General features: G+C 40.9%; 2 protein-coding genes across 2 annotated transcripts; one reads left to right on the forward strand and one right to left on the reverse strand.

Annotated features, from left to right (window-relative positions):
* Positions 1 to 3979: 3979 nt before the first annotated feature.
* LOC124358522 (jerky protein homolog-like) lies at positions 3980 to 5287 on the forward strand. The gene has a single exon (XM_046810819.1). The coding sequence runs from the start codon at positions 3980 to 3982 to the stop codon at positions 5285 to 5287; it is 1308 nt and encodes a 435-aa protein (XP_046666775.1).
* Positions 5288 to 7589: 2302 nt separating this feature from the next.
* LOC124358523 (putative nuclease HARBI1) lies at positions 7590 to 8405 on the reverse strand. Its single transcript, XM_046810820.1, has one exon. It carries the CDS (start codon positions 8274 to 8276, stop codon positions 7590 to 7592), a length of 687 nt encoding a protein of 228 aa, XP_046666776.1. The 5' UTR covers positions 8277 to 8405.
* Between the last annotated feature and the right edge of the window lie 3708 nt (positions 8406 to 12113).

A 12113-nucleotide genomic window follows, 5' to 3' on the forward strand; every position in this document is an offset into this window, starting at 1 on the left:
TTTTTAACTTTATTGTTGAAATGCAGGAATTGGGTTTTGGCCTTACAGTGCTTCAAATTAGAAAACTGGCTTATGACCTTTCAGACAAAATAGGCAGATCACACTTTTTTAACACAGAGAAAAAGACGGCCAGCAAATGGTGGTGGTCAAAATTTAAAGAACGCTATAATCTGTGTCTTCGGACACCCGAAAACTTATCAAGGTACAGAGCAAGCATGGCAAATCCAGTGATGGTGCAAGATTATTTTCAAAAATTAGACAAAACTTTTGTCTCAACTGGGAATAAAAAACCAGCCAAATAGGATCTGGAATGTAGATGAAACAGGACGCACATATGTTGTAAAAACCGAATAAAATAGTGTGTCGAGTTGGGAAAAAATATGTTTATACGCAGAGTGGGGACAGCTTCAAACAGTATTGTGTTGTGTTTGCGCTGATGGAAGTTTCATCCCACCAATGGTGATTTTTAAAGGGATAAGATGGAGTGACCAACTCAGAGAAAACAGTCTTCCTAACTCACTTATTAGGCTATCCCCAAAAGGTTGGATAAATTCAGAACTTTACCTAGAATGGTTTAAATTCTTCATTGGTGCTATCTGTCCAGCAAGACCTGTTGTCTTACTGATGGACTCTCATGGCTCGCATGTTGGGCCTGAAGTCATAGAACTTGCAAAGCAAAATGAAATCTACCTTATGACATTCCCAGCACACACGAGTCATTTATTTCAACCCCTTGATGTAGGAGTTTACAAGTCTCTGAAAAGTGTCTGGGCTAAATTGTTGAACAATCACATGTTACTGAACCCAAACAACATGCCCAGTCGTTCCCATTTCCACGAGCTCTTTACTCCTGCATTTCTGGAAAGTTTCACTCCTCTGAATATCATACACTCATTCAAGAAAGCTTGGGCTTGTCCTTATAACCCCAACGTTCTTCCTGCAGAAGCATTGGCACCAAGCAGGCTCACTGATCGCTATGGTCCATCTTCACCTGCTACTCGTGTTAGGAAGTCAGGCCTACCTTGTGATCTTGAACAAACACTGTCTACCCTTTCTCCAAAGGACCCCTCTGAAGAACAACTGCATGGTGTAGAAGATCTGCTTGAAGTTCCTCACGCGCCAAAACAAACAACATCTGAAGTTGGAGATATGGCTACGAAGGGCGCCATAAAAAGAAAGAAAACCCCCCAAAAAGAGCCACGAGACTCTTCTGCGAAGTGTCTAAACCCACCTGAAAGAGATAAAATGGATCAACCAAAACCCGGCACTCCTAAAGATAGGCCTGCCAAGCCTGATGATGATTGGAAGTGTGGTGTATGCTGTTCTCGGAGGACGTGAAGAAGAAGAATGGTGCTCAGTGGTTACAGTGTTCATTTTGTAAGTTCCCCTATCACGAAAAGTGCCAGAAAAATCCTACAAAGGAGCTAATTTATATGTGTGACGCTTGTGAGCCGTTTTATGGAAGTGAGGACTCGGATTAACATCAGGTATGCCTATTTGTACAATGTTGCGAAATTACCTACCCACTATTGCGGAATTACCTGTACTAATGCAAAGTTACCTTACCTTGAAAGACTTAAGAAAAACAGCTTTTATATATACATATATAATGCAATAAATTTAAAACTAAAGGAAATTTTAAACTAATATGTGTTTTTTTGTATTACATACGTTTTGTAGTTTTTAAATAAATATTTCTTGTATAAAAGCCAACTTTTTAGGTTTTATTGCGAAATTGCCTTACCTTACCCTACTCCCTTTGTGAACCTGAGGGTTTAATTGTTAGATTTATGGTGTACTCGGGTAAGATGGACGATTTGGGAGGGAAGGACATGCAGGAAATGTTGTTCTACACTTGATGAGAGACTTTTTGAACAAAGGCCATGCACTTTACATGGACAACTTTTATAACAGCGTGACACTAGCAAGCAAACTCCTTGCCAACAAAACATATTGCACGGGTACCCTTCGAGTTGATCGGAAGTTCAACCCACGAACTGTCGTAGCAGCAAAATTGAAAAAAGGCGAAACCACCTGCCAATACGGAAATGGCATTCTTGTGGGGAAATGGAGGGATGAACGAGATGTTCTATACATCTCAACCCAATTTGAAAATGAAATGGTGACCATGGAAAATAGAAGAGGCATCGAAAAACAGAAGCCTAAACCTGTAGTCCACTACAATGCTCATATGAAGGGGGTGGACAGAGCAGACCAACTAATGTCGTACTACCCAATAGAACGGAAGACCATTAGATGGTATAAAAAAATATTTGTTCACTTCCTTCAAATGGCTATGGTAAATTGCATGTTCTTTGTGAACATGAATTCCGGTGCAAGAAAGATGCCATTTTTGGAATTCAGAGATAAATTAGTAGATTCTCTTTTGCCCCCAAAGCCAGCACAACCTCCCCGAACTCTTCCGAGGAACCCTCTGCACCGCCTCGTTCAAAACGAAGAACGTGACCTGAAGGGAGACAGGAAACGAAAAAGGTGCAGAGTATGTGCAAAAGAGGGATTGAATAAGCGCACCTCCTATCTCTGCAGTGGGTGCCCAGGGCAGCCTGCATTTTGCCCAATTCGTTGCTTTGACGAATTTCACAAGAACTAAGAAATCATCAGTTTTTGGGAGGGTTGTAAATATATTATAATTAGTGCTGCATATAAATTTATTATACATTAGAATAAATTATTTAGAGGTTATGTAAACTGCAAACTAACATTAGAATGAGCAAGAGCGTAACTACTGTGACAGTGGTGTGAACTAGTGTTGTGCTCCTGGCGCGCGGCACGGAACCGTGCCGCCAACTGTGACGTCACTATACGGAGCTATTTCTGACCGGAAACCAGTTTTAACATCATTGATGATCCAAAGGAGTCATATGGGTAAGTTATCGCTCACTTTAATTTTTAGCCATTTCTATTGTCAATTATATTTTTTTCAGCAGTGAATGTGTTAAACGGTTTTTTTTCGTTTACCAAAAGTTTTGGAAAGTGGACAAGACTCATTTACGAACTGATCAACTCATATGTCGGATATTTCCACAACCGTAAGAGATGTCATCACCAAAAATGTTTTTACAGCTTATCAAAACCTAAACCTAGTTCTTAACACAGGGATTTCAAAAAAAATTTAAATAGACTGAATTAAAAACAAAAAATAACATAAAAAGTAAAAAAACATCATAGTTAATATAAATTTTACTAAAAAGCCAAACCACTTTGTTAAGAACTATGCAAAGACTTGATCTTTGAAATAAAAAAAGTTTACAAGTCTATCTCTACTACTTTTTGTGTTATGCGACATATCGTTAACATTGAGTTTAAATGGGAGTCGGACTGCCCTTAAGGGGAGTCCAAATCGAAAAAAAACATAAAAAATCCGATTTTCTTTGATTGTTTATTATACTCTATAATGTGCCCTTTAACCCATTCACCTACTTCGACGAAGCCATTCCGCCGCGGGCCCTGCCATACTTCGATGGAGCGCTTCCGCGGCAGTAATAGTTCACTTTAAACTCGACAGATAGCTGCACTAATCAAACTATGAGTGGCGTGAATAAAATCGAGTACAGTAGACTCCCGTAAGTTCGGCCTCGGTTAGTTCGGCCGCCGCTTAGTCCGGCCGGTCGGCTGAGCATGAGTCACACGCACTTGGCGCCAGCCAGAAAGCGGGCAGCACGTCTCTACTAACAGTGCCGTTGTATTCTTTGGTTAGTTTACTGCTCTGTCAAACAGCTCATCAGTTCGTCTCGAACATTCATACTGGGTGGTGCTCGTCATTTTTACAGTAGACCTACAAAGTCAGTTATTTTCTTTTAGTTTGCGTTTTGTACTGTTGTTTATTTACTCGTGGGTTTCTGTGATTTCTTTTGTGTATGTACAGTACTGTTGTTTTCATAGTTTTTGTGTGTGTGCGTGTGTGTTTGAACAAAAACTGTTTTGCATCGTGTTTTAATCTGTTTTTAAAATGAGTGAAATGCGTAAACGTAAGTACAAGTCAATGGAACAGAGACTACAAGCTCTGGAGAGATTAGACAAAGGAGAATCCGTGCAAAGTATTTGCAAGGATTTAAACGTGGGCAAAAGTACAGTCAACGACTGGCGACGCAACAGAAAAAGTATTGAAGGCTTTTGTACACAAATTGATACCGAAAAAGTTCTAGAAAAGCGTTGCACACTAAGGAAGGCCAAACACGAATTGGTGGAAGATGCTCTATGGTTGTGGTTCGTTCAAGAACGAAGACGAGGAACGCCATTAAGTGGACCAATATTAAAAGAAAAGGCCATGATCTTACACTCAAAGCTTCAACCAGAAGAGGCGTTCGTGGCTAGTGATGGATGGCTCTCTCGTTGGAAAAAGAGACACGGCGTACATTTTATTGGAGTTTGTGGTGAGAAGTTATCAGCAAACCCAACAGCGGCCACCGACTTTTCTGCAAGATTTTTAAAAATTATCGATGATGAAAACTTTTGCCCAGAGCAAATATACAACATTGACGAAACTGGGTTAAATTTTAAACTTCTGCCTAGAAAAACATTTGCCACCCCGCAAGAAACGTCTGCTCCAGGGTTTAAAACCAGCAAAGACAGGATAACAGTCGCCTTGTGTTCAAATGCTTCGGGGACTCACAAGTTACCCCTATTTGTCATTGGCAAAGCAGCAAAACCGAGAGCGTTTAAGAACATAAACATGGACGCTCTCCCAGTGTATTATCGGTCACAGAAATCAGCGTGGATGGACACGTACTTGTTCAGAGAATGGTTTGTATGCGAATTTGTTCCCAAAGTGAAAAAACATTTGGCAAAATCGAAACTCCCCGCCAAAGCACTTCTACTTCTTGACAACGCGCCTACTCATGATGAACATCTTCAGTGTGACGATGAAAAAGAAATTAAACTGCTGTTCCTACCACCCAATGTAACCAGTCTTCAACAGCCGATGGACCAGGGGGTCATTGAGTGCTTCAAGAGGAAGTATCGTCGTAAGCTACTTTCGGAAGTTCTTTCCAAACTGGAGACTGATGACAGCTTAGACCTTACCAAAGTGTTGAAGTCAGTTAACATGAAGGATGTTGTGTACATGTCGGCCAAGGCATACGACGAAATACCACCATCCACGTTTGTAAAGTCTTGGAAAAAACTTTGGCCAAATATAGAAGATAGCGTAGATCAAAACAACACAACAGCAGATGAGCCAAACAACATTCTTGATGGCGAACCTGATGACAATGCAGCTCTATTGCACGACCTTCAGCAACTACCGAAACTGTGGTCCCATTGTTGAAGAAGATGTTTTGGAGTGGATCAACATGGAAAAGGAGCTAGACAACGAGGTTCTGAATGATGACGAAATCGTCGAGTGTGTCATTCGCCAGGACAACGAGATGAATAACGACGCAGATGGTGCTGAGATTGAAGAGGAAGACGAAGAAAATAAAATGAGCCACGCTGAAGGAAAAGCAGCTTTGCAACTGGCAGCTACTTACATCGAACAGCAAAAAGAAGCAACTGCAGTCGATGTAATTTTTATTAAGAAGTGGCGTGAGTTTGCACATAAAAAATCATTAGAAACAAAAATTCAGAAAAAAGTGACAGATTATTTTAAGTGTTAAGAAGCTAAACCACCAATGTACAGTGCAGTACTGTATTATTTTATTTTATTTCATTAGGTCTGTGGTTTTGTAAATAAAGCGTTACTCTGTGTTGTATTCTATGTGCAAGTGTTTGATTCCTACACGCATTGATTCCCAACATATGCAGTATTACCGTGTTTTATTGGTAAGTACAAATTTAAAATTAGTTTAGTAGTTAATTCTGTGTTGGTAATGTTTGGAAAGGTTAATTTTACGGTTATTTCATAACTTTTATTGAAAAATTACCCTTGCAAACAATAAATGGGCATTTTTTAAATAGGCATCGGTTAGTTCGGCCGCTTTTAAGTTCGGCCTAGGGTCCGGTCCCGAGGTGGCCGAACTTACGGGAGTCTACTGTAGCTACTTGCAAGTAGGCACTCGCAACGAGGGGAGTGTCCACTCGCAGTCTCGAGTCACATTTATATTTCGTGTGAATAAACTTGGTTTGTTGAAAAGCGAGTGCCTACTCCCAGAGTCACATACTGGCGAGTGGGCACTCGCCTGTAAACGGGAGGGGGTGTGACCTTGGACAAGTCGTAACGTGAAAGACAGCTGCGCGTCTTTCTGTATCCTCTTTCCCTTCACTCCAGTTCTGCACGTAGAGGAGACCAGTAGTTGTGTTTGTGTACTGTGCTTGGTATATGTTTAAATTTTCAAGTAGTCATGGGGGAGTCAAATAATGAAGTAAATTGGGACTTAAGTGAAAACCAGGCAAAATTTGTAAAGATTCTGAAACAGTTTCCAGTTATTTTAGAGAAATCTATGATTCCAGAGTGCAAAAGAAAGCGCTCGTGCGCAATGCTTGAAATAAAGAAGCTAGTGGAAGCGGAATTTAAAGTATGCATGACAGAAGGCCAGCTTTGGAAAAAAATTCAAAATATGAAGGCACGAATTAAAAAGAAGGCCGACGTTAATAGGACAGGAAATAAAAAGGTCGTTTTAAAATCATGGGAAGAAGAGTTTCTGAATTTCATGGAAGCCGATTCCAATCCTTCAATTGTAAGAATGGCAGCAGGTGTAAAACCCTTAACTTCGCTTGCAAATGAGGAATCTGATGGAGATTTTAGTGATGAAGAGGAAATGGAAGAAGTATGCCTATTGCAATCCGCTAAAAAACGAAAAATTGAAACGGATGCTTCAACTTCTGTACAAACATCACACAGTAAGAAGAGGAGCAATTTACCAGAAACTGAAGAGACAAAACAACTTTCAACTCCAAATTTGCAGCGTTTAGTCCTGCTCGAGCAGTTGAAGTATTTCAGAAAATCTCAGCAGTTACTTGACATGAAATTAAAGCGAGAGATGCTAAAGGCGGCTAACAATGTCGAAACCCACAAAATAAACCAAAATGATGGACCAAACGATGATTTAAGTGGCGTAATGTTAATGAGTTTGTTTCCAGGAACAGAGTAATTAAATTCCCTCTACTGAGGAAACTAATACTTAATATTTTATAAATAAATTTAATGCTTCCTTATCCTTTATCCTAAAAAAAAAATAAATTTTATAGGTACGGGCGTCTGTGTGCCTGGGCCCGTCTGTGCCAGTAAGGCGGCGTCCTAGCTGGGCGGCAAACGCGGCGCGCCCAGCTAGGCCACCCTCATGCCCCCATCATATTTTTGCTGCCGCGTCGGACGCCGCGTTTGCCGCCCAGCTAGGAAGCCGCCTTACTGGCACAGACGGGCCCAGGCACACAGACGCCCGTACCTATAATTTTTTCTTTTTTTTTCCTCAGTAGAGGGAATTTAATTACTCTGTTCCTGGAAACAAACTCTTAACATTAAAGACAAGTCTTACAGAACTTTTTACAAATGTTGCTGGTAGATTACATTTGCCAGTTGCATTCTTCTAGCTTGTCCCAATCGCCTTATTTGGCACTCTCCGTAGTGAGGAATTTCATCTTCAAAATTGTTTTCTTCGCCAGGCTGTTCAGCGACGGCTTCAAAATCTTCATCATTTAGGCGTTTCGCTGTGTTGTGTAAAACAGCAAATAATAAAGGATGGAATGTTCTCCAACTTAATTCTTAATTTGTGTTGGAGGATAGGGAATCGCTGTTTCATCTGACCAAAACATCTTTCAATAGTAACTCGTTCTTTGGTCAAACATCTGTTAAAAGACACTTGAACAGGTGTTGCAGGTGGGGAAAACGGCGTCATTAACCACGGGGCGATCCCGTATCCTGAGTCTGCAATTAACAGCGATTCCCCCACATTTCTTTCCATTACACGGTAAACATCTGAATTTTTCCAAATTCTGGAATCGTGAACGGAGCCAGGCCAAGAAGATTCGACACTGGTAAACTCTTCTAATCCATTGCAAGTAGCCTGAACGTTAACACTTGCAAATCGTTTTCTGTTGATATACTCATCCCCGTGTAAAAACGGCTTTACAATGGGGATTTGAGTGCAATCAATTGCACCTATTGAATTCGGGAAACTGTAGTTTGTTTGCCACTTGGCTTTCTCCACTTCCATTTCATCTTCGGTTGTCGGAAACTTAATCCATACATCAGCCTTGTTTAGAACTGCAGTCCTAACTGAAGAAATTGTGTTGGATACAGATGATCTGTGGACTCCGATGTCCTCTCCTACTCCAAATTGAAAGCCTGGGTCACCCGAATACCGTAGAAACACTTTCATTCGGTTAACGTTTGTTAAGGCTCCACCGCGACGTTCTTCATCTTCTCCCAAAAAATGTTCGGTTAACCACAAAACACTCTCCCTACTAAATCTGTAAAGCGAACGATAGTCGTCCTCACGCGATTCTCTTCTGACTTTTTAAATTTTTCGAGCTCTAACTGGCATACATTCAGCCATAACTGAAGCGTGTGCACTCAGGGGTGGCGAGTCTGCTACTGAGGAGACTCACTTGTTTGAGAGTAGGCACTCGATGTAGCGAGTAGGCTTTGGTTTTTATTCACCTCAAAACAAGAGTGTCTACTCGGAGTCACATACCGCCTCATCGTTGGAGAGTAGGCACTCGTGGGTGAGTCGAGTCTGCTACTGAGGAGACTCACTTGTTTGAGAGTAGGCACTCGATGTAGCGAGTAGGCACTCGATGTAGCGAGTAGGCTTTGGTTTTTTATTCACCTCAAAACAAGAGTGTCTACTCGGAGTCACATACCGCCTCATCGTTGGAGAGTAGGCACTCGTGGGTGAGTCGAGTCGGCTGGTTTTATTCACCTGACGGTCGAGTGGGCGCTCGCAAAAAACGATATTGGAGTAGACACTCGCCGAGTCAAGCTTTTATTCACATGACTGTATGTTTCGTTTCTATGGTTCCTTATTTGTTTAGAACAATATTTTTTTCATTAGTTTGGCTAAACTAACGTAAGCAAAGAATAACAGATGAATTTACTCCATATGATACATGTTGTTGATAATAATTGTAGTGAAGAATTCAGTACCGGTAGTGATCAATCAGATGTGGAATGGGATCGTGTGACACGGGAACAGTTTGAAAACTCCGATATTTTCGATTCAGAAGAGGAATTACCAACTCCTGACATTGGACCGGCAACTGACGACGTAGGCCTAGTCAATGCAAATCAATTCTTGAAGGATGTTGATCCAGAAAATCAAGGTAGGCCTATAAATGACATCCAAATTTTGGAAGATCAAGTACAGTTGCAGTCACAGACAGAAAATCAGGTCGGGCCTACAGTTGATAACGATAATATTCAAAACATTATTGATTTAGTTGCATCAGGAGAGCTAGGTGAACTAGGCAACCAATATATTTGGATTGATGAACAAAATCTACCCCATAATTTTATTTTTCAAGGTGAAAAAGTGGGAGTAAATATTCCTGAATCAGAAAATTTAAAATTAGAACTAGATGTTTTTTTACAATTTTCCAATAATGATTTATTTGATAAGTTGGCTACTGAAACTAACACATATGCTCAAAAATGTTTCTCTGATCCTAAAAGGAGGAAACTAAAGGATGACTCTAACTGGGTTGAAGTTACACGAGAAGAAATAAAGTCATTCTTAGCTCTAACTATTCTTATGAGTCTAGTAAGAAAACCCACACTTCAATCTTACTGGACAAAACGAAAAATAATGGAAACTAAGATTTTTACAGAGGTTATGTCCCTAAAACGATTTTAAGCCATCATGAGATTTTTGCACTTTAGCAATGATGACAACACAGATGTTTCAGCTAAACAAACTAAAAAAGATCAGGCCAATAATTTCTTATTACGAGGGCTGTTTTTTTTTCAAGTTCCGTTTGTTTCTCCAAATAACCAGCGTAGTGGCGGGAGGCGGGGCTGCGTGTTGTGCAATTGCGCCGCTCCCCCACTACAACCAACGCCGTTGCCGGCTCCAATCCATCAGTCGTAGCCGAGCTACGGGCGAGTAAAGATGGCCGCTACGATCAATTCTCCCGCCAGTTGTGAGTTGCGAAGTGTGATTCGTTTCCTTCAAGCTGAAGGATGTAGTGCTGCTGAAATCCATCGCAGAATGAGTGTTGTGTATGGTGAACACTGTATGAGTGATAGCGCGATAAGAAAATGGTGTAGGCTATTTGCTGAAGGTCGAACAGACGTCCATGACGAAGGCGGTCAAGGACGCAAGTCGGTCGCTACTGCAAGTTTGGTTGAACGAGTTGACCAAGCGATCCGGGAGAAACGGAGGTTTACAATTGATGAACTTTCTACCGAATTTCCAGCCATTTCAAGGTCTTCCTTGTACAAGATTGTGACCACCGAGCTAGGGTACCGAAAATTGTGTGCCCGTTGGGTACCCAAAATGTTGAGTGAGGATCACAAAACGAAGCGAATGGCGTCAGCCCTAACTTTTCTGACGCGATATGACAACGAGAAAGACAGTTTTTTAAAGTCTATTGTTACTGGGGATGAAACTTGGGTCCTGTATGAAAATCCAGAAACCAAGGAACAATCAAAGCAATGGATGCACACTCACTCCCCTAGCAAGCCCAAAAAATTCAAGCAGACTTTGACCAAAAGGAAAACAATGGCTACAGTGTTTTGGGACCAAAAAGGTGTGCTTCTGGTTGAGTTCATGCAACAGGGAACAACGATAACAAAGGAATCATACTGTGAGACTCTACATCGCCTCCGGAGAGCAATACAAAACAAACGGAGAGGAATGCTGTCATCCGGCGTGGTCCTGATCCACGATAATGCACGACCGCATAGTGCCAATGTCACAAAACAATTTCTGCAAAAGTTCAAATGGGAAGTTTTCGACCATCCGCCGTATAGTCCTGACTTGGCGCCCAGTGACTATCACCTCTTTCGAGAAATGAAGGCGTGGTTAGGTGGACGACGCTTCGCTGACAACGAAGAGCTTCAAGCAAGTGTAAGGGTCTACCTGAGCTCACTGGCGGCAGACTTCTTCGAGGAGGGTATAGGAAAGCTTGTCTCTCGTTACGACAAGTGCCTCAACATTTTTTGGTGACTACGTAGAAAAATAAGTAAGAAATTACGAATCTTTTGGTAATAAAATCATCTTTTTATCTCAATGTGTTTATTATTTATGGCCTATCGGAACTTGAAAAAAAAAACAGCCCTCGTATAAAAATAAGTTGATGAATAATTATACCCCAGATCAAAACATGTCAGTTGATGTAGCCTTATGAAATTTCGGGGTAGGCTATCATATGTTCAGTACAACAGATGCAAGCGAGCCCGATTTGGAATAAAAGTTTTTATAAACTATGTGAATCCAAATCAGGTTATTGTTCTGCTTTTGAAATTTACACTGGAAAAACCAATACTCCAAGGGGTGTGTTAGTAAGTGAAGAAATCGTTCTAAGATTATTCGACCCTTTTTTGGACAAGGGGTATATCTTGCATGTTGACAACTGGTATTCCTCGCCATTATTTATACTCTAAATTGTTAGAGAGGATGACTTATGCTGTAGGAACAGTCAAGATGAACAGAAAGCACATGCCTACACACCTTACTAATTCTCAGTTAGCCAAAGGAGAAGCAGTTCGTTGTAGTGCCAATGGAATATTGGCTGTGAGATGGATGGATCGCAAGGCTGTCAATGTCATCAGTACAAAGCACTGTGACATTGATTTTTCAGCCAACCGGGAAACGTTCCAGACCTTCCAAAACAGCTCCTGGCTTTGAGATTGTAAACCTCAGGCAATAATAGATTACAACAATGGAATGCTTGCTGTAGACAGACAGGACCAAGTCCTAGCTTATAACCCAATCAAGAGGCGTTATTGTAAGGGTTACAAGAAAATATTTTTCTATTTATTTGAAATGGCAATATTCAATTCTTTTGTAGTATTTATAAATCTAAATGAAAAAAAATCAAGTCAAAGCCATGCAGTTTTCAGATTTCAAAGCTAATCTTGCAGAACAAATGCTAGAAACATTAGGACTACCTAACAAAATTGGAAAAGGCCGACCTTCACTTTCTAATCCTATGCGTCTCCAGGGAAGGCACTTCCCTATGACAATTTTTGCTACAGAAAAAAAGGAATTTCCAAG

Source organism: Homalodisca vitripennis, chromosome 3, assembly GCF_021130785.1.
Source record: "Homalodisca vitripennis isolate AUS2020 chromosome 3, UT_GWSS_2.1, whole genome shotgun sequence".
Classification (NCBI taxonomy): Eukaryota; Metazoa; Arthropoda; class Insecta; order Hemiptera; family Cicadellidae; genus Homalodisca; species Homalodisca vitripennis.

Bases quoted from the DNA above. Each gene is read 5' to 3' on its own strand.
- LOC124358522 (XM_046810819.1), top strand. From the start codon at position 3,980: ATGCGTAAACGTAAGTACAAGTCAATGGAACAGAGACTACAAGCTCTG.
- LOC124358523 (XM_046810820.1), bottom strand. From the start codon at position 8,276: ATGAAAGTGTTTCTACGGTATTCGGGTGACCCAGGCTTTCAATTTGGA.